Raw genomic sequence first — 25,464 nt, forward strand, 5'->3', positions numbered from 1 at the left:
TAGCAGTCCCGCTGACTTGAAGGTATAAATTGTCCCCAAATCTTAAATGGTTGTGGGTGAGGACAAAGTCACAAAGTTCAGCCATCAGGTTTGCCGTGATATTATCGAGGATACTGTTCCTGACCACTTGTAGTCCATCTTTGTGTGAAATGTTGGTGTAGAGAGCTTCTACATCCATAGTGGCTAGGATGGTGTTTTCAGGAAGATCACCAATGGACTGTAGTTTCCTCAGGAAGTCAGTGGTGTCTCAAAGTAGCTGGGAGTGCTGGAAGGTTTTTTAAAAGCTTGTGGAGTCATATAATTATGTAAGACTCTCCATTTTCAGTTACATTAATAAAAAAGGAGGGGTTAGAATAACCTGACTTGCCCCCTCACCTTTGGCTGTAAGTGGTGTTGCTACTTTGGGGATTTAATTTAAAAATTATTATTAATAAATAATAATATTTCTAAAAAAGGATAAAGCACAAAAAGTTCAGAAGGTTCCGTATTCTGCCTCTGTTTTGAAGTAGTGTCATAAACTTAAGACATTATCTATTCCTTCTTTCACTCCAAAAGGTCCAGCAGCAGACTGAATGTTGCAAAATATGTAAATTTTCTTTTCATGTATAACCTTTTGCTTGGCTGAATACAGAACACTTGCTTCAATTTTCTTTTCAACAAAAGCCTTCTTCATAAGGAGCACAGCATGTCTTTTCATCTGTATCTGAAGGCACAGGTTTGGAAACAAAAGCATTCAGCCTTTCTTAAAGATATTACCCTTATTCTGGATCACTGAATACTCTTTCCTTCTTTTACAAAAAAGACCTCACAGATTATAGTGTTTTTAACATCATCTTCATTGACTGGCTTCGAACAGCAGTGCCCGTAAGATCTCTCAAATGGAGAGGAAGGTGTGATATATTACAATACTGTTAAGAAAATATTCACCTTCTCTTGCCCTGTCTGTCTATTCCCTTCAGATGTTAGTCTCTCACAAACCCATAATCTGAGCTTCATCTCTCCTTGCCATCAGCTGAAAAGGAAACAGGGGTTCAAGAATCCACTCTCCTCTCATTTAGGGCAGGGAGACCTTTTCTGTAGTAATTACCTGAAAGGATAAAGAAGATTACAGACTCCAGCATGAAGGACAGTGTGGGAACTATCCCAAAACAACCTTTAATAGTTTCTCTTTTCAAGAGAGATGGTTGGAAAATGGCAAGGAATTTTTTTTCAGATTTGTTTGGTTTTTTAAACAATGTTCACAGACATTTTCTGAGTTGTTGATGAAGGAACAAATGTTTTTCCAACAGAAAAAATGAAAATTTCACCCTGAATAAATGTTTTCTACAAATATGCCCATTTTTCACCAAAAAAAACTGTATGCAAAAAAATTTCCACCAGCTCTATATTTTAACCTAGTATACAAATGTTCCTGGAACACACAGAAGTCGTGCAGGGAGGCAAAGGATGATTTGTCTCTCTTCCCGCTCCTCCCTCCCACCTTTTCCCCCGTTTGTCAAGAGAAAGGCTGATTTAGGGATTTAAACAAGACTTGTTTACTGAAGGTAAACCAGAAAATAGTGTGCTTTTCATTATAGAGGAGTTCAGTACAGATTAGACTGTCACAAGCTGAGCCAACGGCATTTTGTATTCCCCTTTCATTTTTTCTGTTTGTGGATGGTATCTAGGTCAGAGTTGAAGCACACTGATAGGGCAGGATAAGGCATCTCCTCTGCAGTGTAAGGAATCTCCTTTGCTGCTGCCCATCATGTAGCTGTAGTGTGGACAAAGAGGCTTCATATTCAGAGGCTCTCAATCTAGGACCTTTCATAAGCAATAATGGCATTTTAATAAATTACAAAAATAAATAAATACATTTAAACATTATTGTGTTTTATTTACCTCCTATCCTATGCATTCTGTCACTAACATTCCAAAACAGCCAAGTTAAAACTTTACTGCATCGGTGTATTAAGAAGCTATGAAAGCATTCAAAAGAATGCCATTCTTCCACTCTCTCATTATCTCATTAGGAGTCTGTCCTAAGTATGCCCACTTCCCAATTCCTCTCAATACCCAAATTAGAGTAGAGTAATTATACATTTTGGATCTAATTCACCACTGAAGTAAGTGGATGCAAATCCAATGATTTTAGTGGAATTGCTCTTGCTTATGCCAATAGTGGCTTTTCCCCTTGTCTTAATATATATTTCTTCCTGCACAACTTTCAGTATATAGAACAGAGTAGACTCAGTATTGTTACCAATAAAAAGAAGACATCATCTAACAGACTGCAGCCTGTTAAATTTCTCAAGATTGCTCTGGTTCATAACCCTTTTCTTTCTCACAGAAGGAATGTAGGATAAGCAAATCCAGTCAAATGGTAGCAAAGTGGTGTAACTGAATTTGCTGTGGAGATTGGGTACTGTGTGTACAGAAGATTAAGCAAAAATGTACTGAACCACTAAAATAATAGGAGCCAGCAAAGTGTCTGTAAACAGCAGGTATATAATGTGAAGTTCAACATGCACCAAAACACAGTTTGGAGTCAGCTTAGATCATTATGAATGGTTACCAGAAATAGGAAACCTGATCTGTCTGACAGGCTTTGTGTGTTCGGTACAGGCTTGCAAAGGATTCATAATACAGGGAAAGCATGTATACTCCTCAACTCTTCTGTCCAACCCTCAGACAGAAGGACTGTTTAATCAACACTTGCTGTTGTGATTTTCTTTAAAGTGTAAACAAAGGAAGTCTTGTATTCTACCTGTCATGAGCACTAGAGCCATATTTATCAGCAAGAGGGTTCTGAACAGTCGTTAAACAATACCTTCAATTTCACTGGTTTGTACTCCCTCAGCCACAATAAGGCATTTGGATTATTTTAAAAATACACAGCAGTTTCCTCCTATACAGAATGAAACAGTAGAGCAAATATTGTCATACAAATCCAGAATGTACATTACACTTATAATTATTGTTTCTATTGTGCTAGTGCCTAAGAACACATCAGGAATTAGGGCACTGTACAAACAGGCAACACAAAGATAGACCCTGCCCAAGAGAATTCAAAAGCTAGGATCTACACAATACAAAAGTGAATAAACCAACAAACGAGGGAGGGGGATGAAAGAAAGAAAGGAAGAATAGCAGATTATGTCCATTATTTTGATCACATATACAAAATTTATGCAACAGACTTTTTTCTTATAAATGATTATCCATAGATAATATATTTTCCTATAAGAATATACAAAAAGGCACCTAAGTCCTGATATACATGCAGTTTTTGTACTAGTATAACTATTTTGGTTAGGGGTGTGACTTTTTTTAAAAAAACTAAAACAGTTATTCGGGCACAACCCCTAGTGTGCACACCTTTATAACAGTATAAAGGTGCTTAAATCTGGTTCACAATGAATTATAACAGGAAAAGTAAACTTGAAAACAAAAAAGACGAAAAAGGAAGGATGCAAAGGACCTGATTCTCTTCCTACCCACTAAAGTCAATGAGAGTTACACTGGCTTAACATCATTGTAAGCAAGATCAGAATCAGGCCCAAAAGACGTGGGGCCAAACTTTCAAAGGAATTTATGTGCCTAAATAGTTAGTTGCCTAGTGGGAGTCTCAAAAACACCTAAGTGACTAAACTAAAAATCCAGCACAGGCCCCGAATTCTCAGTTACAAAGTGAATGTGAATGGACAAATATAGTTTACACCCAATTTAAGGCCCTTTTACAGTGCCAGAAGACGGCTTCAGTGCAGTGGTCCCTAAACTGGGGGGCGTGGAGGAACATTCGGTTGGGGAATGGGGAAGGAGTACCACTCATCCATGCTCTGCCCCCAGCTCCACCTACAGCTCCTGCCCTCAACTCCACTCCTGGCTGCGGCCCCAGCCACAGCTACGGCCTCGGCCCCCGGCTCCAACCACGGCTCCCAGCCGCAACCACAGCTCCGTTCCTGGCCTTGGCCCCCTGATCCCAGCCCCAACCACGGTCCCACTCCCAGCCTCACCCATGACCCTGCTCCCGGCCTCAGCCCCCAGGAGCCCAGGCAGATTCCATTACTGGAAGGGGGGAGCGGGTGACAGAAACAGTTTGGGGACCACTGCTTCAATCTAAATGAGACTCAGCCCCATAAATTAATAGCATGAAGCAACTCGGCATTGTTTTTTATCCAACAATAGAAACAAAAGATCAAGGATTAGATATTGAATAGTGTCTGTGATTTAAAAAAAGAGAAATCAAATCAAATAACTAAATGTAAGTGAAGGTGAATTAAAGTTTTAAGGAACAGCTGCTGTTGCTGATACAAAGAAATGTCTGCCTCTAAGCTATAATACTTTACATAGGAACTAATTAAAATCTATTTTCAAAAGGAGGATTTGACAATCACAAAGCCATTTGTTACATTTATAAAATGCTACTGAGTTTAAAATTGTCACAGCATTCTAACGCTTGTGAACTGTGGGTTATAGACTCAGATACCATTAAGGGGAGGCAGAAAAAAAGACTCAGGATCATTAAGATATAGAGGGAAATATACTTTTTTAAATTTTAGGTGTCATAGAAAATGAAATCATATAGATTACAAAGATTTCCATACAACATTATGAATGTAATTTCCAGCTAAAGCAACACAAAACAGACACACACAAAAACAAAACAAAACAAGCCTTTGTCCAGGCTAAACAAAATCTTTTCACAGTTATAGCTCTCTTTCTAAAACCAACCTTCTCCTAGGGAACTAAATCAACCTGGGCTACAAAATCCCCTGAGTAGGTTAAACTTCCAGACTTAACTAAGTCTCTCATAACTAGAGCAAGCCTCTACCCAAAGCTCTTGTACTACCTACAACAAGCTTCTGCAGTGTTGTCAGTTCTCACAATTTTATACAAGTGTCATGCTTTTGGTGTTTCGCAAAGTTATAACCAACTAAAAATGGTGTTCTATAATGGGAAACATCAGGCAACCTTAATTATAGGTGGTGCTACCAAGCAAATCAGCAGGTTACTAATTTGAAATGTTGATAAATTAGAGGGTTATCCTTCTCTTCTTCCTTTCCTGTCAGCTCTCTCTTCTCTCTTTTCAGTCTGTACATCTATACATAATGCTATTATTCATCATTGTATGCTCTAAATACAGCATACACTGTGGTAAAGCTCAGACTCTGTAGCCTTAAAATATTGTAGAAGTGATATCAAGAACCACCATTATACATCTCCAAGATGCAGTACTTCCAGCTCCAAGTAGTCAAAAATCATGAGACAGGCCCCCAAATCACAAGATTTTTTTAAAAATAATACACGTATTAGCCTTTTAGTGTTTGAGTCTTTGGAATTCACATTTACAAGCTTTTCTCCAAAATCCTGGTACTGTTTACTTTTTTTTAAATGAAAGCTAAGGTTATCACATAATCACGATTCCTGCAGCTGAGGCTTTAGAAAACACCAAAAATTTTGTAACGCTCAATAAAAATCACACAAGTGAGCCACACTGAGATGTTGTCTTCTATGCTTTTAGGAGAGGAAGCTCTAAAAGGAGGTCAGTGAGTAGACTGGCTACCGGTTAAACTAGTAGGAGGGTAGGAAACAGCTTGAAATTTATTGTATACAAGCTATGTTTACTGTAGCCTTCAACTCAGAGCAATATCTAAAGAAGGGAATTTATGATCTTTTGCATCAGATACCTCACCAGAATTCAGCAGGAAGAAAAACAGCTTGGAGAAAGGCTGAGGACTGAATAATTCCAGGAAAGTTCACATTTCCAAAGGCACATGCATCTACATGTAAGTAATGGATTCTGGAAAAGTCAGTTCTGTCATGTGTAATTATTTAGCGTTACAGTAAAGTCCCTGTATTTGGCTTATTTGATTCATTTTGGTATTTCCTATACATATGTTGCCTGTTCCTTTGTTATGCTTTTTTGGTTTTTCACTCAGAGTGCTGTTTGTTAAATAAAGACGATAAATAGCCTGTTCAGATGTTCCCTAAAGACACGCTACGTTGGAAAGACAAGTACAGAAGAGTAATCAAGGAATTCCACTCTCTTCGGAGAGATTACTACAGAATGGTGGTTGTGCATATATAGAAAGCCTATTCAGATGTTCCCTAAAGACACGCTACGTTGGAAAGACAAGTACAGAAGAGTAATCAAGGAATTCCACTCTCTTCAGAGAGATTACTACAGAATGGCGGTTGTGCATAAATAGAAATCCTCCAAAAACTTACTGGTTGCAACCAAAACTAAATTTCCCAGAGACTTCAATGACATATATAAGAATTACTTCACCCAGCCTTTGGGTGGAACATGGCAGCTATTAAACAGTACACAGTACCAGGTAACAGTGCAGAACAAAAATAAAGATTATAGATGACTGACATTGTAGATAAACTAACTAGGACACTGGGGTTAAAGTTCCTGCTCTTATGAAAGTAGCAAGAACCTTTAATAACCACAGCTGGTTGGGTGCTCAGTTTTACATTACATCCAGTGCCCCTACCAACATTCTGGAACTGTGATTTAGTACTGACCTGAAGGGAAGAAAGTGCCAGCTAGTGAATCACCAACACCATACTCGGCAGCCCCTAGATTTTCCCTTCGTGCTCTCCCATGCAAGCAATGGCCAGTGTCTACCCTGCATTATGTGCTTATTAGACCCATGAGAATTCAGCCCAACAAGACCTTTCCTTTCCAGCACGTCTCTACTGTACTTCCTCTCTCATATTACCATAAAGACAAAGCGTGCTGAAGAGAAATGCTCTTAGTTCAGGGTCAACAACAGACAATGGATCAGGCACAGGCCTGTGGAGAGCGTGCATCAATACAGACTGAGCACGTGAGTATGTACACACACACACACACACACACACACACACACACACACACACACACACACACACACACACACACCCCTTCCCAAACAAGACAGGATGAAAGGAGCGATGAGAGGAGAGACCAAAGCAACAACAGGAGACTTGAACAACTTTTCACCTGCTGACTCAGTCTGTTGAAGAAGATGAATTGAAATACTTCCCAAAGGTCAATGAGTTCTGATCCACAAAATACTTGTATCTGGGTCCATATGATAAAAGAATGGTTTAATCTTCAGTGGATTGGATACACCTTTGGATTGGATTCAAAAGGTCAGAGGGTTATCTGAAACTTTTTGAGCCTCCCACCATGCGCGTACACACACACACACACACACACACACGCGCCCGCGCGCTCTAACCTTGTGACACTCCAACAGGCCTTAGCTTCCTCCCTCTCAACCCACAACACCCACTCCCAATTCCTATCATTAGGCTTGGCCCTTGAAATTACTTATACCTGGGGCCATTCTCTTCAGCATTACATATTCCAGGACATATCTGAGTTCAGCAAGGCTGGGGCCCAGCAGAAAGTCAGGAAATGTATAGGTGGGGATCTTCAGAAGTGGGTGGGGAGGCTGAAAGATAGTAAGAATGGCCCTCTGGTTAAGGTATTGGAATGGCACTCAGAAAATCTGGGTCCAATTCCTGGCTCTGACACTCACTTCCTTTAGCAAGTCCTTTAACCTCTCTGTCCCTCAGTTCCCAATCTGCAAAATGGGGATAATCATATTTCCTCTCTCACACACTTTCTCTTGTTTATTTAGGAGTGTAGATTATGCAAGGTATGGACTGACTTCTACTGTGTTGGTACAGGCTCTAGCATAATGGGCCATGATCTCTGTTAGAGCCTCTAATTCTACTGTAAATATAAATCATAATAATACACGGAAGAAAAAATGTATGAGGGAGTATGTCATGTAAGGGGAAAACACTGACTGCTGTCAAAAATCATTCAGAATTATAATACTACTTTATAATGTAACAAAATCTCTTTCCTCAAACACAAAATTTCTTAGAGGACGCAAGAGATGGGTGAGAGGTGGAGACTCTCAAGACTGTAAATGTGTTCAAACAGAACTCAAGTATTTTGTTTAACCTCAAAGTACATATGAGCCCATTTGACTTTAAAACAGGCATAAGAAGATTTGTTACTCACTAGGATTGATCTTCAAGTCTATTGTGGGCCTGATTTCACAAATTTGCTCTTTGATCAATATGCCATATGTCAAAATCTCTGTTGCCATGACACTGTCACATCCAACTGCTTTTTCCACATTTCACAGTGCAAAAGGCTCCATCCATTTCTTCAAAGGTAATCTCACAAGTTCTTCAATAGTTTGCTGGACAGAGATTTTAGATAAAAGGATACTTATATGTTCAGAAACTCCCCAGTAAGATCTGTTCAGCGATAACATATTCAAATCTACTTACAAAACAGACTTACATTTTGAGGCACTTTAGTTTATTGAGTCATCTTATTAGCCAGTTCACACTTACTACATTAGAAAAGTTTTCCAACAGCTCTCCAGCTATCTTGTTCTTGCTTGACCATTACTCATTGGGCAAAATCTTAACACAGTAATATAAATGAGTAACTAAGGGACTAGACACTCTGAGTGCCTCTTCACTCTTCTTTTGAAATGGGAAGAGGGAAATGTCTCTCTTTCTTGAATTCACCCAAGCGGTAGGGTGTTCAGCTCCTGGGAACACCTGCATAAAAACATAGCTAACTGTGCCTCTGCATTGGGTCTTGTTATGGTTATCATATTTCAGGTTCCCAAAAAGCGGACACTGCTGGGACAATTGTCGGGGAGGAGAGCTTGGGGAGGGGTACAGTTCGGGGTGCATCCACTGGAGGTGGGGGCAGTGTGACTCCCTGTCACAGTGGCAGGGCACACCAACAGCCATCAGTCAGAACCTTCCTCCAGGACTCCCTCCCCCAGGGCTGAGAGTCAAGGCCTGTGTGGGTGGGATCCAGCAGCTGGAGGGAAATGAACTAATCAGCTGTGGATGCAGGGGTGGGACTAGTCGGGAAGCGGACCAATCAGGGCTCTTTCTGAGCTACAGCATCTGCTCTACAAAAATCCAGGACATTTCCTGTTATTTGAAAAATTCACCAGGAGAGAGGACAAAGGCTCAAAAAAGAGGTAATGTCCAGGAAAACCAGGATGTCTGGTAACCTGAATCCCCCTGCCCAGTCCCTTTTGGCTTTTTGCCAACTGCTGCCCCAAGACCCACACCACAGAAGTAATAGTTTTATGCTGACCTTTTTAGCATTACACTACCCCAAAGTCCTCTTAGGATGGGGAAACGGGACATTACTGGAGAGAACTGATGTACTCCAACTCATTGATTCTGGTCTGCCCTTTCTTCCATAGGAGCCCAAACTCCCCCAACCACTGTGGAGGGGCTTCGGTGGGTGGGACAGTGGTGTTAGAAATAACATGATGGATGCAGCATACCCCTCCTTCCATGCCTCCTCCTGCCTAGATGTACTGATATTTTAATCCTTTTGCAGAGATGGAAGGGACAGTAGTTGGGCATGACCACCATTCCAGAGCTTCATTATTATTATTAATCGTTATTAGAGTAGCACCCAAAACATGCTAGATGTACAAATAGGTAAGTATACTGAAGAGCTTACAAACTAAGCCGGGGTGGCCAACCTGTGGCTCCGGAGCCACATGCGGCTCTTCGGAAGTTAACATGCGGCTCCTTGTACAGGCACCGACTCCGGGGCTGGAGCTACAGACGCCAACTTTCCAAGTGCCGGGGGGTGCTCACTGCTCAACCCCTGGCTCTGCCACAGGCCCTGCCCCCTCTCCACCCCTTCCCGCCCCCTCCTCTGAGCCTACTATGCCCTCGCGCCTCCCCCTCAGAGCTTTGTGCATGCCAAGAAACAGCTGATGGGGAGGTGCGGGGAGGGAGGAGGAAGTGCTGATCAGCAGGGCTGACGGTGGGTGGGAGGCGCTGGAAGTAGGGTGGGGGAGCTGACGGGGGGCTGCTGACGTATTACTGTGGCTCTTTGGCAATGTACATTGGTAAATTCTGGCTCCTTCTCAGGCTCAAGCTGGCCACCCCTGAACTAAGCAATCTATACCTGTTCTAAGATCTCTCTTATGAATAAGATTTTCAAAAATGAGTGCCTAATGTGAGGCTCCTAAATCCACATTTAAGGTCCTAAATAAGTGACCTGATTTTCAAAAGTGGTGAGCACCTTACATCTCCTATTGATGTCAGTGCTCATGACGTCAGCCTATGTCGAACTGATGCAAAACGCAATATTGCAATTCATTACGACAAACCAAAATGTTTAAGTTAAGGTTAACCCAACCGAAAACAAAACGTTTTGTTTCAGTTTTCCTGATAGAAATAAAGTCAGTAAATTTGATTTTGTAGAAATTGTTTTTTCTGTGAAAAACACAATAGGAAATACAAAGTTCATTAAAAACAACTTCTGTTGAAATGCTTCACAATGCAGCACTGAGATTGTGAATTAAACTGACTAACCAAGTCATGAAAGTATGACTACTTTCATAACCAAGTATGAAACTGAGCCTCCCGCTTTTCCTTGTCTAAAATGAGAGCAATGCAAAAAGTAAACAGCATCAATAGCAAAAAGTAAATGTGATCTTTAATATTCTTTCAGTTCTAATAGTCTGTAACAAGGTGATGATAGCACAGATAGGGAAATGATTTTGTTTACAATATATGTACCTGATTCTGATCACATTGGGTATGTCTACACTGCATTGTAAATCTGGTCTCAGTCACAGGTTTGAGCCCACATCCTCTACCCTCCAGACACAAATCCGTCTAACTTGGGTCAGGAAGGACTCAGGATCCACGTCCTAGGATCCATCTGAAGGGGTAGGTCTGAGACCAAGTCCCAGTGAGACTCGGGTCTGAGCCCTGTCATTTTGAAGTGTGGATGCAGCTCAAGCTGCAGATCCAAGTCCCAAGACCTGCATAGTGCAGTAGGGACACGTTACCATGGTTGAGACACCTAGGTCCAGCAATTGTAAACTCAGGTTTATCACACCGTGTGGATGCTCAAGAAAGGCCACAAGCATGGGGCCCACAAACCCAGGTTTACAATGCAGAATACACGTACACATTTAGACCAATATAAAGGAGCAGTAACTGCATTGAAATCAGTAGTTACAGTAACGTAAATTGGAATAAGTGAGATCAGAACCTAGCTCAATGGATTTTTAACTTGACAGACTCCCTTTTGGCTTAATCCTGCCAGATGCTAAGCATGCTGGCCCCAATCCAGTGACGCACATAAGACATGTTTAAGCACATTAGCAGTCGCATTGAAATTTATTACAAGTTACTCACAGATGCTACAGATTTCTGACCTCCAAATGCCTGTATTGCATGCAGAGATATAAAAGACCCTCCTTTGCCATTGCTAAGAGATTCATGCAGCAAAAGAATTCCTCCTTGAGATCTTTTAGTTCTTATTTTCCAGGTATACTCTGAGGATAGTAGAGTACTGGGACATTCATTATCAAACTGTACAACCCAGCCAGAAGCCTCTTGCTGATTTTACCCACCCATCTGAAACTTCATAAACAGGAAGACAGATTACTTTCTTGTTTCTGGCTTATAAACAAAGAGTCATTCATCACCTTCAGCTAAAAACACTCTTCCTGCCTTTTCTCTGTATTACACTAAAAACAACGTGTCATGATCTTGGAATAGTATTTAGCTAAACAAGTGTTTTAAAATTTCTCTCAACATTATCAACATCTCACAGGGTGGATTACTTGCCATATGTGCATGCACACACATACACAGTAGGAGATAAAGACTGTGATTTCACAAGGATCAGAAGAAAGGAAGGAAAAGATAATAGGAGTCATTATGCATTAAACATAAACAGACTTCTCTTCAAAAAACAGACAGGCATGTCAAATTTTGCCACTTCTTTTCCATGACAATATGTATTACTAATTCAAAAAAACCCATCTTTCATTGAGATTTTAGTTGCCATTCCTAAAAGAGAACTATCAACGTTCACATTTAACAAGAGGAATTTTCTATTCCGCCCTGTCACCATAGCCCATCTTTTCCTCTCTATTCTGTCTTCTGTATTCAGTTCCTTTTACCCCCACACCTCCAACTCTACCATTTCTCTTTTTCTTTTCTCCTTTTTGATTACTGATTTTAAATCCACTTGCTATTGTGACCACTGCTACCCATTGGTCTCTACCCATGCCAAGCTGTGCTGTACTGGCCCTTCCTGACTTACAAACAGGAAGGAAGTATTCTCCCCCCAAAAGCACCATTTGAGCACAGTAAACTTAAGTCTAGCTGGAGCAGAAGTTAAAACAGTGCCTGGTTGACAGTCAACAGAAATATTTTTTAAAGATGAGTGATCACGTATTAGCCAACATTCTGCCAAAATTCAAAATTTGTTTTGAAAAGTGGAGTAATATCACCCTCCTGACCAGGTATAGGAGTATGCTCCACACTTCAGAAAATTATGTAGTCTCTCCTTCAATACTGCAATAAAAACCAATAGCATTTAGTAACCTTCTGCATTAGTAGCTCTGTCTTTTGGATACTACTATGGGTTATCCACGTCTATGCGACAATGTGGAATGATCTAGAGCAGTGTTTCTCAACGACTGGTCCATGGACAGGCACCAGTCCCTGAGATCAAAAAGGTTGAGAAACATGGGTCTAAAGTGTGACTTTTGGATCCCAATGCCCAGAGGGTTTAGCAGCACCAAAAAGACAGGATGTGAAGGCAGCAGCAGAAACATAAGTACAAGTAAACTATATTTAGGTTGCTGCCTTGCCTTAAACTATTAAATGAATTGTATACTGGATGAAGTACAAAATACGCCATCAGTATTAAGCCTTTGTATCTGGTCCAAAAGGGGAAATCATTTGCAAATATTTGAAACATGCACTGGTAAACATAGTATGCCAAACCCTGACCAGATGTTGGTGCATGATTACTCACTTTGGAAGATATTGTACTTGAATGTAGCTAATAATATGCTTTACCATTAAAAAAAGGGAGAGAAGAAAATGAAGAAAACACCCTTATGGGGAAAAAAGGTCTCAAATAAAATATTTGAGAACAGGACCAGGAAAGTAAAGTTACTGGTAGCTTCTCATCTTTCTAGCAGCCGTTAGTGATTACTACCTCGTTTTTATTTCTGATGCAAATCTAATATTGTCCTGGCAACAGAAATTTCACAAAGTGATGTGAGTTGTAGTTTTCATCATTTTCACTAAATTCTGCCATCCAGGTATTTCCTGAATGATATGGTCCCTTTAAGAGCTGAAGATTTTCCTCTAACTTCATGTGACTGCATTTCATAATTGCTGTTAATTCACCAGTTAGTAGTTTTATTAGAGTTAGCAATTTTTAATAGGCTAAACGAAATAAAGTTTATGATTAGATGTCACATCTTGGTATTTTAAATGTATTTAAATTTTTTTTTTTACTCAGTCAAATATATGTGACTTTTTAAATCTCAAAACTACAGAAATCCAAAAAATAAAGACTTAATAAAAATACTATCTGTTTATATTTTTCCTGACTGTTCTAGGAAATCACTGCTCATTAAAACCACCAAACAGCTGACAATATTGTTACTCAAACCTCAGGTTGATTAAGAGGTAACTTCATTTAAAAGTTAATGGGTTTGTCTTGCTGTCAGACTGGTTTCATTAATTCAGTTAAGTGCACCTAGGGATAAAGAAAGTGTCTCAAAGTATTCATTCATTACATGGTTATTCATTGGAGGATTCAAAATTGCTTGTCTCATCTGTAAAGATACTGAAGAAATTAGTAATCTATTTCAAATATGTGACAGTAATTTTGAAGAGTGGTTAATTTATGGCAAGGTTTGTGAAATCCTTTGTTCCTTTTACTCCTTCCTAACTGGATGACAAAAATGTGGAAAGGGCTGATTACATATCCAACTACTTGTATTCTATGAACTCTGATTTCTCACTATTATTTTAAATCAATGTTGTAAAACTTCCCAACAAAAGCCAAAACCCAAGCCGGGGAGGGGTAAAGACAAAGGGCTTCAGCCCCTTGCAGGGCGCCTCAAACCTGAGCCCTGTCATGGCTTCAGCTTTGGCCCCGGTCCCCAGCAAGTCTAACACCAGCCCTGGCGACCCCATTAAAAAGGTCTTACAACCCACTTTGGGGTCCCAACCCACAGTTTGAGAACCGCTGAAATAGGGCTTAAGTGGAACACTTGTCTTGGGCTAGCCTAGTACATAGGGATGAATTTCACACACACCGAATATTTTAAAAGTGTACTTCCTGTTAGCCTCATAGACTTAAACCGGTTATTTATTATAACACTGAGATTCCTGTGCTTTAGAGAAGTAGCTAATGTTTTCCTAAGATAGTAATCCTTATTACAAGGAAGACAGAAATACAAAACAGGACTGGGCTGTTTCAAAATAGTTTGATGTTATTCTGAACAAATAAACCTGTTTTCTTCTGCAGAACTTCCATTCCATTTCCAAGAAAAATAAATACAGAAGAATTTCTGAGATTCTTGATATCTTGTATTACAGGGTACCAGCTCTTTCTGAAATCTAATGATTGATCTGTACTACCAAGTACACTCTAAATCAGCATTTTATAAGAAGCTACATAGTCATAGCCTCTGATTCCTAAACCAGCAACAACAACTAAATGTACCACGGCAAACCCAGCTTTGCAATAAGTAAAGCTGCGCACAGGGAAAATGACTAATTCTTAACAGAAGAATCATATATTATTAATATGTAATGTTTGGCAACATCTCCATAAATGATCAAAACACTGATGATATGTTTTGTGACATTATTTCAAACAGGCTTAGCCCATTTGTTAAACTCTCTCTACCATAAAACCTGCTTAAATTACTGTTTACATGTGTGGAGACAAAGCAAAACAACAGTATTGGGAAACCGGCTATTTCCTTTTGATTAACAACCAATTTCTAACTTATTTATAGTACAAGGTTTTTAATCACCCGTTTCGTAATTCATCTGTTTAATTCTAAGAAAGAAGAATGAGTTCTTCTATGTGACAGTAGAGATCCTGCCTCTAGCTTAGCAGTTTAATATACGAATGGCGCTATAGACATAGATATATGTGCCATATTCACAAAGCTTGCCCTTTAAATAACTTGTATTGGATTAAGAATACATTGCTTTATGGTCTCACTATATTTATTCTCTGAACTGCATCTCTAGGCACAACGTATGACAACAAAATCAAAATGTGAGCAAAATATATAAGGCTGGTTCCATTCCATGCCTTCTCCTGGTTATTTTGCCTGTTTGTACATGAAATAGTGGTCCTTAAAGCTAGACAGCCAACCTTTTCATTTTCACATGACTGAACTCTTTTTAAAAATGAAGATGCAAGAAGAGAATAAACAACATTACAACACTTTCAAATTGAGTGTGATCCAGTGGATAGGGGCATGGGAATGGAAGTTGGAGAGTCGGGGTTCTGTTCCCGACTCTGCCATTGACCAACTTTGTGATCTTGGCCAAGCCACTTCACCTTTCTGTGACTCTGTTTCCGCACCTGTAAAATGGGATAACGATACTTTCCTTTCTTTGTTAAGCACTTTGAGGTCTAAACGTGGAAAGTGCTAAATATTATTAAATTGGAATTCAGAACTGTACTCTTGTTAACCTCTGCTAATTTTGTTAGTCTGTAGTACAATCTCAAATCCAGTCCTGTAGTAAAACAACATTTATTAATACACCCCTCAGTTGTCATGATTATTATCCTGTATTGCTAATAGTCCTTGTCATTTATAGTAAACCTGCAGCCTGTACAGAAGTAATGGTATTGCTTGAAGCAATAGGTAAGAACATAAGAATGGCCATACTGGGTTAGATCAATGGTCCATCTAGCTCAGTATCCTGTCCTTCAACAACGGCCAGTGCCAGATGCTTCAGAGGGAAGGAACAGAAGAGGGCAGTTATCAAGTGATCCATCCCCTGTCGTCCAGTCCTAGCTTCTGGTAGTCAAAGGTTTAAGGACATCCAGAGCATGGGGATGTGTCTCTGACCATCTTGGCAAATAGCTGTTGATTGCGCTATCCTTCATGAACTTATCTAGGTAATTCCTTTTTGAATCCAGTTATCCTTTTGGCCTTCACAAGGTAACAAGTTCCAAACACTGACTCTGCTTTGTGTGAAGAAGAACTTTCTTCTGTTTGTTTTAAACCTGCTGCCTATTAATTTAATTCGGTGACCCCTGGTTCTTGTCTTATGAAAAGGAGTAAATAACACTTCCTTATTCACTTTTTCTCCACACCACTCATGATTTTATAGACCTCTATGATAGCCTCCTTAGTCTTATCTTTTTTTTGTCTAAGATGAACAGTCAATCTCTATAATCTCTCCTCATATGGAATTTGTTCCATACCCTTACTCATTTTTATTACCCTTTTCTATACCTCTTCCAATTCTAATATATCTTTTTTTGAGACGGGGTGAACAGAACTGCACACGCTATTCAAGGTGTGGGCATACCATGGATATATATAATGGCATTATGATATTTTCTGTCTTATCCATCCCTTTCCTAATGGTTCCTAACATTCTGTTAGCTTTTTTGACAGCCACTACACATTGAGTAGACGTTTTCAGAGAACTGTCCAAAATGACTCCAAGATCTCTTTCTTGACTGGTAACGGCTAATTTAGACCCCATCATTTTGTACATAAAGTTGGACCTTTCCTCTTATCCCATGACTGCTTACTTTGCATAAGAGCCTTTGATGTGGGGACCTTGTCAAAGGCTTTCTGAAAGTCCAAGTACGCTACATCAGCTGGATCACCCTTGTCGACATGCTTGTTGACATCCCCAAAGAATTCTAATATAGCTGATAGAAACTACAGTAAAGAACGGAATTATCAATTTTTCTAGTACTGAAGTTAGGCTTACTGGTCTGTAATTGCCAAGATTGTTTCTGTAGCCTTTTTTTAAAAATTGGCGTTACATTAGCTGTCCTCCAATCATCTGATACAGAGGCTGACTGAAGCAGTGGGTTACATACCACAGTTAGTAGTTCTACAATTTCATATTTAACCTCTATTCATACTTCAATCTGGAAAAGTTCATCAGGTGTGGAAATGTCTTGGAAAGCTTACATTTATCCTTTGAGGTATTTTCAAAAATATTTGTAACCCTTCTGCCCGTCAGAGTTGGCAGCAACAAGGGCCAGGTTCAATATCTAGGGGATCCATTCCAATAACACAATGCAAACCGGCTCGAGCTCCCACCCAGTGACCTGAGACAAATATATACCACCCCCGCTGTGCGCCTCCAAGAGGCAATACTTCCCCTCTCGCAAGCACATAGTCTGAGTGTAGCAAAAAGCCTTTTAATAACAGAGAGAAACAATGTGGCATTATGTTGGGGAAACACCACCAACAGGATTCATAACACAACCCAGGAGCAAAAAAAACCCACCCCAAGCAAATTGGGGCATGCCCCTTTCCCTTTGGTTCTTGAGTCCAGCAACCCCAAATCACCCAAAGTCCCAAAAGTCCAATGACCCAAAAGTCTCTGTCCCTGGTCAGGGCAGCCCCAGAGTTCGAAAGTTTATCTGCGGAGCTTTACCTCCCAACCTGGGTGGAGATGGGACGGAGGTAAGAGGCACCTTACATGATCTAAAGCTGACCGCCCCACGAACTCCTTCGCTCAGCTCCGCGGCCCACAAGGCATTCCAGCCGTCCCACAAACTGCTCCACAATATATTTTCGGGCTCCCCCACTACTTAACACAACACTCAGTGATTTCAGCTCTTAGTCAGTTCAGCTCTTTGATGAATTCAGCTTGTAGTAGGGGAGCCTCAGTGCTGGTACACCATTAGCCCAAAGTGAGCTCAGCAGCCTGTAACTAGACTCCTAATGGAATCAAAATTAGCTCTGATATTCCACAGTGGAGAGAGGAGGAAGTGCAATTAGCATGTAAGGCCCTCACCAAGGGGCCCATGCCACCAAGTATTAATACTTGTCCCCAGCCTCTCTCAATTCACAGAGTTTTAAAACCCATGACCCTTGCCTAGCGAGTGTTACTTAGTTGATGGTGAGTCCCTCCATCATAACAAAAGGCCAAGTACAGTTCCAAGCACAGTTCCCATAATCAGGGTAATAACAATTTATTCTTCCTGCCCCAATAACAGAGACACTGGGGATCCCACAGCAGCCAAAGTGACCATTTGGGCAGCTATGGCCTCATTCTAGGCGGGGTGGGTGTGCCTATGCAAATGAGATCGGCCCCTGAAGTTCTTCTCCACAACTTGCCACACCTCACCACCACATGTCAGGGTGGAGCTCATCCTGACACTGCTTACATCCATATAAATACTAAATCAAATACCCAGTTCAGATTCATTGGAGACACCATCATATTGTCTAGGATTAACTGTTATTTATAAAAATTAACTATTTTTATCAACACTTAAGAGTTTTCCCTTCTTCTTGGGCAGTTCAAGGTTCGTTAAACAGTACTTGAGACATTTCCCCTCCACACACACACACACACATACATCATTAGACCTAATTAAAAGAATGAGCGCAGAGAAGAAGGTAGATCCATGATGTGAAGCTCCAACAGAAACCTGATACAGAGCAAAAAGATAAATAGAAAGGCCTACAACCTGTACCTTATGCCAAAGTAAACCAAACTAATCCCTGGATCTCTAAGGCCACATCTACACTACCCGCTGAATCTAACGGGGATCGATTTAGCGCATCTAGTGTAGACATGATAAATCGATCCCCGATCGCTCTGCCGTCGACTTCGGAACTCCACCACAGCGAGAGGCGGAAGCGGAGTTGATGGAGGAGCAGCGGCCGTCGATCCCACGCTGCGAGGATGCGAAGTAAGTGATTCTAAGTCAATCTAAGATACGTCAACTTCAGCTAAGCTATTCTCATAGCTGAAGTTGCGTATCTTAGATCGATCCTCCCCACCCCTCAGTGTAGACCAGACCTAGATGTATACATACAAATAAAGTCACTAACATGAAAAATACTTTAATGATATAGAAGTAAAGTTAATGAGTCAGTTCAAACTTTCAGCTGGTAAAACAATATTAGTAAACCTGCTTATTTCAAAGTTAAAATGTCAAGTAACAACGTATTATCAACAAAGACCTGTGTTACATATATAATAATTACAAAACTTATCATATATAGAAATCCATGGTTAGAATAAGTTAAAATGGACCATTCCTTTTATTGAACTCCATATGGCTCCAACCCTGAAGCCCTTATTTTCATGTGGAGTCCTGACTTCAACAGGAACTATGTAGGCATAAGGACCCACACATACCAGTGCCCTTTCAGGATTGGGAGGGTCTATGAAATTATGCATAGGAAGGGAGGGAGGTTACTCATGGAGTTCCTCTAAATTCAGATTGGGAACCAATATTTAATATTTGCATTAATAACCATGAAACAAAAGGTAGGAGTGTGCTAACTGCTGAAACAGAAATTGACTGAGAACACAAAGTTGGAATGCATCATCTATACAGAGGAGGATCAGAATATTATAGAAGAAGATTTGGTTAACCTAAAGGACTGAAGTAATAGAAATGAGATTAAATTTTAATAGTACAAAGTGCAAGGTCATCCACTTACAGACTAATAAGAATTTATGCTATAAGTTCAGGACTCATCAGCAGGAAATGACAGAGGAGCGGAAAGTACTGGGTGTATTAGTCTATCATAAAAGAACTATGAGCCACCAATGTGATGCAGCTGTTAAAAAAATAAATAAAAAGCAAATGCATTCCTAGAATGTAACAGGGAAGGTAATTCCAGCAGAGATAGGGAAGTACTAATGCCATTTTACAAGGCACTAGTAAGACCAAACATAATTCTGGTCACCCACGTTCAAGAAAGATGAATTCAAACTGAAACAGGTACAGAGAGAAGGGCGTTAGGATGGTCAGGGGAATCGGACAGACTATCTTATGAGCTTGGCTTGTTTGGCATAGCAAAATGAAGGCTGAGGGGAGATATGATTGCTCTCTATAAATACCTTGGTGGGAGGGAGGGTATAAAATACCAGGGAGGGAAAAATGCTATTTAACCTAAAGGACAATGTTGGCAAAAGAACAAACGAGTATTAACTGGTCATGAATAAATTTAGGCTGGAAATTAGAAGGCTTCTACATCAGAGGAGTCAGGTATTAGCAGGAGTGTTCTAAGCAAGATCCCAGAAGTAATTCTTCCACTTTACTCAGCACTGATAAAGCCTCAACTGGAGCCCTATGTCAAGTTCTGGGCACCACATTTAGGAAAAGATGTGCACAAACTGGAGAAAGTCCAGAGGAGTGCAACAAAAATGATTAATGGGCTAGAAAATACAGGGAAAGATTTTAAAAATTGGGTTTGTTTAGTCTGGAGAAAAGAAGACTGGAGGGGGACATGACAACAGTCTTCAAGTACATAAAAGGTTGTTATAAAGAAGAGGGTGATAAATTGTTCTCCTTAAGCACTGAGACCAGGACAAGAAGTAATGGGCTTAAATTGAAGCAAGAAACATTTTGTTTAGACATTAGGAAAAACTTCCTACCTATCAGGGTAGTTAAGAACTGGCACAAATTACCTAGGGAGGTTGTGGAATCTCTGTCATTGAAGGTTATTAAGAAAAGATTAGACAAACCACTGAAAGCAATGGTCTAGATCAGTGATTCCCAAACTTGGGACACCGCTTGTTCAGGGAAGCCCCTGGCGGGCCAGGCCAGTTTGTTTACCTGCCACGTCCACAGGTTCAGCCAATCGGCAGCGAACCGCGGCCAGTGGGAGCCACGATCGGCCGAACCTGAGGACGCGGCATGTAAACAAACCAGCCGGGACCGCCAGAGTCTTTCCCTGAACGAGCAGCATCCCAAGTTTGGGAAACACTGATCGAGATCAGTGGTTTTCAACCAGGGGTCCACACTATGTCTAGGATTTCCAAAGGAGTTCATACCTTAAAATTTTTTAGGCGTCCACAAATGAAAAAAGGTTGAAAACCACTGGCGTAGATCAGGGGTTTTCAAACTTCATTGTACCACGACCCCTTCTGACAACAGAAATTACTTCACAACCCCAGGAGTGGGGACCGAAACCTGAGCCCGTCCGAGCCCCACCGCTCTGGGCAGGGGGGGCCAAAGCTGACGTTCAAGGGCTTCAGCCCCAGATACGGGGCCTGCAACCTGAGCCCTGCCAACCAGGGCGGAAGCCCTCAGGCTTTGGCTGCGGCCCTGGGCCCCAGCAAGTCTAAGCCAGCCCTGGCGATGCCATTCAAAAGGAGTCACGACCACAGTTTGAGACTCGCTGGTCTAGATAATACTTAGTTCCGCCCAGTTCAAGGGACTGGACCAGATGATCTATCGAGGTCCCTTCCAGTCCCACATTTCTATGATTATGGAACAGCGTTCAAACAGGAGTAATGGGGGAAAACAACCTAATTAGTTTTAGGGTGGATCTTGATAAATCTATGAATGGGATTATATGATGGAGTTGCCTGTGATAGCAAAGGACTGGATTTGATGACCCAACAGGTCGCTTCCAGTCCTGTATTCTATGCCCTCTCTCTGTAGGATGCTCCTTTTATATCTCTGAGTCTCTGTGTTTACGAGCAACCAAATATGTAAATTTAACATAAATTATAATATATATCAAGATTTTCAAAACTACATGCCTACATTTAGATTTTTAATTCCATATTTGAACACTGAAGTCAAATGTCACTGGAAGTTGCTTGGTATTCAACTAAATATGGATTTATTAGCCTAATTTCACGCACCCAGTTTTGAAAATCTTGGTAATAAATCCCTATGTAACTATAGGTGGAGCTGGTAGAGCTGCCTTTGCTTAAGGTTACCCAATATACTTCCTTGCCCTTGTGTCCCACCCTGATCCAAAGTGGTGGGACCTGCTGCCACATGAGGAGAGGGATGAACCCCACTGGGCCAACCTGTACTCCATTCTGGTCCCCAGGGCCCATGGATACCAGTTAGTGGCTCACTCATGGAGCCGCGAGCACAGGTGTGTACCTGGTGCAGTTCACAAACTCCCCCGACACCTCTCCTTTCTGGAGTGAGAGGGAGACCATGGTGTACATCTATGTAGAGTGCATCAGCCCTCTTCTGGCTCCTCCAGAACTTTTCATTGAGGTTCTGGCGGCACTTTTCCCCTGTATCTCCTCATTTACACACATCCCATCAGTTGCCCCACAAAGTCACAGGACCTCCTCGTCAACCTCCTCCCTGACACCATCCTACATGGCCATCCATCACTCCAGGATGATGAAGCTGCATCAGGGGCTGGGGGGAGTGCTCTGAGACTGTGGAGTCTCTTTCCATTCCCTTGTTAAGTCATGCCTCCAAGCAAAGTTACTCTGGATGGTGTCCACTGACTCCTTAGACAGGCTTAGAGGAGTCATGGGCTCTGTCAGGCGTTCTCTGCTTGGTGTCCCTTTCCAGTTCCCTGATATTTAACTTCTTACCTCCATCCCATCCCTGATTTTTTCATTTCTTGTCCCTAGAATTTGTTTGTGGCCTGGGTTTAATGGCAGTGCAGAGCCTTTAGCTTCAGGAGGGTTTAGGTTCACCATCTCCCAACAACCACAACAGGCACACACACCTTTCAGCTAGATTCCCAATTTTTAACATTTAACCTTCACTCCAGTGTCTGTTTTTTCATGTATTGTCCCCAGTATTCAATTGGCAGCCTGAGTCCAATGGCTCCTCCCACTTGGTGGAGGGGATGGGCATCCAGCAGGCCTAGACCCCCCCTGCCCTCGTCCCCACCAATAGCATACACCTTTCCACTTCTGCAGCAACTGAGGCAAGGATCTTACAGACTCATTCACCACACAACCCTCATTAATTCCCAAAGTACCAACTATACATTGAATAAGGCACTGTGGAAAAAATAGTATATGGTCATAGTTAAACATTGTATCATAGTGCACATGCACAAGGGGACAAATTAAGGTTGCAAAGGCGGTCTTAATTCTGGTATTTCCTAACTCTTGAGCAATGGACTTTGAGCTCTTGGTTTTTTTATGTAATAAATATCTAATACACAATGTCATGAGTCCTTCAGAACAGCTCGAAGCTGTTCAAACAAGTGTATGCCATAAAATAACTCATTTAGCCTTAGGAAATTAACTCTAGCAAATCTTTTAGAAGGCCACACATCATTAACACATGTTTTTGTGGTGAATTTCTGTCAATGGAGTAACTGAGAATTAAAGTTATGGAATGATTTTTCACCTTTTGGGGCTTTTTAAAAAGTATTCACTATTCAAACTTCTTTTCAGTTAACCAAATGTTAATTAAAGTACATAACCTCTCCATTTCATAGTAATTAGCAGTGAGCATGTTTAGATAACCACTCTCTGAACAGCACCTTCCCAGGCAGGATTTACCTCCTACTGCTGGGCTTTAGACAAAGCATTTCAAACTTTATTGACAAGTGCCTGGGTAACCCTAATGAAAACAACACAGCCTGTGCTTACCTTTATCCCCTGCTGCTGGGTGGTTAGGGTCAACTTGGATTCATCCAGAAGCAAAACCTCACAATAAAATTCCTCCGGGACAGCACAGAAACAACCCATCACTGCTTTGATGTCTGGCTGAAACGGGAAGGAGAGATAAAGGCGACCCCAACCTCCAGAAGGGGGAAAAGCTGCGCGTTTAATTAATGCCACCGCTAATGAACAAGAAATGTATTCATCTCAGCAGTCCCAATGCAATACAACGATCCCAGGAGATGCAGGCGTTCAGGTACTTCTTGGATCTTGGAAAGCTGAGTATCCAGTTGCTATAAAGATGGTGAGCTAAACACTAAACAACTTCTCCCTGGGCATCCTGCAAAAGTCTTCAGCAAGGCCGGGGAGTTAGAAGCTCCTTCCGCTGCCCTGTGGGAAAGAAAAATCACGTCGCAATGGGCCAGGAGAGCGCAGTCCCTACCCAGGTCCCACCTGCCAAGGTACAGCAGAGGGTCAGTCTCCGCCCTGTTCTTTAAACCCCTGTGCACATGGGCTGTGTTAGCACCCACTGTGCTCCGTGCCTGTTCTCACCGTGTCTCCGGGTTAATCATTTGCCACATTCCCACTCCCACCCCATTTCGGAGGCTGCTCTTTTGTCCAGAACGAGAGCACAGCAAGGCAGGGGAGAGCCACAGACCCACCCCCGCCTTACAGGGGAGGCAGAGACAAGGGGGCGAGTTACCTAGGCGGAAAGGAGAGCCGCGGGCTGGCAGCGCATGTCGCGGGGCCAGGTGCAGAAGTACCCCGCTTCTCCGCCCAGCCCAGCCGGTTCTCCTCGCCTTCCTGCCCCTCCTCCTACTGAGCAGAGCGGAGCGCGCCCCTGCGGCGCCACCGCGCTGCGGCTGCGGCTGCTCCCCCGCGTCCTGGGCGCCGCACGTGCGGGCTCGCCGCCGCTAGGATGGGCGGCTGGGGCTTCGCGGCGCCCCTCGCGCAGCAGCTCTGTCCTTAGAGCTCCCTCAGCCCGCCCCGCCGCGAACTCCCCAGGGCCGGAGAGCGCCTCACACGCCGGGCGGGCGCGGGGCTGGGACCCGACGGGGCGCGGCTCCACCTGCCCCCGGCAGCTGCCCGCACTCGGATTCCGAAAAGCCCCAGTGGCTCAGGAAGGGCCAAGGGGCGCCGCGGCCGCCTCTGCCCGCGCCTGCCGGGGCGGTGACTTGCCCTGCTCTCCTCAGCTCCCGTCCCAACAGCAGCATGTCCCGGTGGCTGGAGCCGCCGCCGCCTCAGCCCTCCAGCAGCATCGCGGGGGCTGCCGCCAGGGAGCAACGAGCGCGCAGCCACGTTGTGGCCGGACCTGCGGCTCTCCCGCGCCGGCCCCTGGCCGCAGCTCAGCTGTGTCCGTCTCCAGGGGCGATGGTGGCGGCCGGGGCCGGCAAGGCAGCAGGGCGGCTGCTCGAGCTCCTGCGCTACGGGCGCAGCTTCTCCTCCCTCCGCCCGGCTGCTCCGGTCGCCTGTCCCGGCCCTAGCAGCGCCAGGCGCTGAGGCAGCAGTGACCCCTGCTGGGCCAGCGCCTCACGCGCCGGGCTCCCGGGGCTGCAGCCGCCGGCCCACGTGCAGGTGCAGCAGAGCTAGCCTGGCCCCTGCCTGCGGGCAACGCGCACCGGGACAGGACTCGGGCTGCAATTGCACAGCTGGTCCGCAGCGGCTTTGCAAAACCAGACCGAGGGATGGTCCTTTGGGGCCGTGAGGAGGGACCCTAGATTGCCTCCGTCCTGGGCAAATCGGTAGTGGACGGGGCAGGGTGGGTTTAACCTCGCAAAACTTCCAAAGGGTTCAGATCCCAGTGTTGGTGCGGTTGGAGGGGGGTGAATAAAAGCTACCCGTTTGAGCCCGTCTTGCCTGGGGCTATCATGGAGCTCCGGGGTTTCTACTGATTGATGAATATGAAATGCAAGATGAAAATACAGCTCCTGCCACATGGCACTGCCTGGAGGTGTTTGGTTTTAAAGGTAGTTCTGTCAGGTGGAAGTGATTGCTAGGTACTGTCCTTTAGTTCCAAAGATTTTCATATTGAAGAAGCATGAGCAGATAGAAATTAGGAATTTTATTGCAATA

At 42.7% G+C, this 25,464-nt stretch overlaps 1 protein-coding gene across 1 annotated transcript in view; it reads right to left on the reverse strand.

Annotated features, from left to right (window-relative positions):
• The window catches only part of EPB41L4A (erythrocyte membrane protein band 4.1 like 4A), a 218,902-nt gene extending 195,424 nt beyond the window's left edge, over nt 1–23,478 (reverse strand). Inside the window, exon 1 of the mRNA XM_077817308.1 lies at nt 23,380–23,478. Within this exon, the coding sequence (XP_077673434.1) occupies nt 23,380–23,478 (99 nt within the window). The remainder of the gene's footprint in view (nt 1–23,379) is intronic.
• Nucleotides 23,479–25,464: the final 1,986 nt, after the last annotated feature.

Source organism: Eretmochelys imbricata, chromosome 5 (assembly GCF_965152235.1).
Source record: "Eretmochelys imbricata isolate rEreImb1 chromosome 5, rEreImb1.hap1, whole genome shotgun sequence".
Lineage (NCBI taxonomy): Eukaryota > Metazoa > Chordata > Testudines > Cheloniidae > Eretmochelys > Eretmochelys imbricata.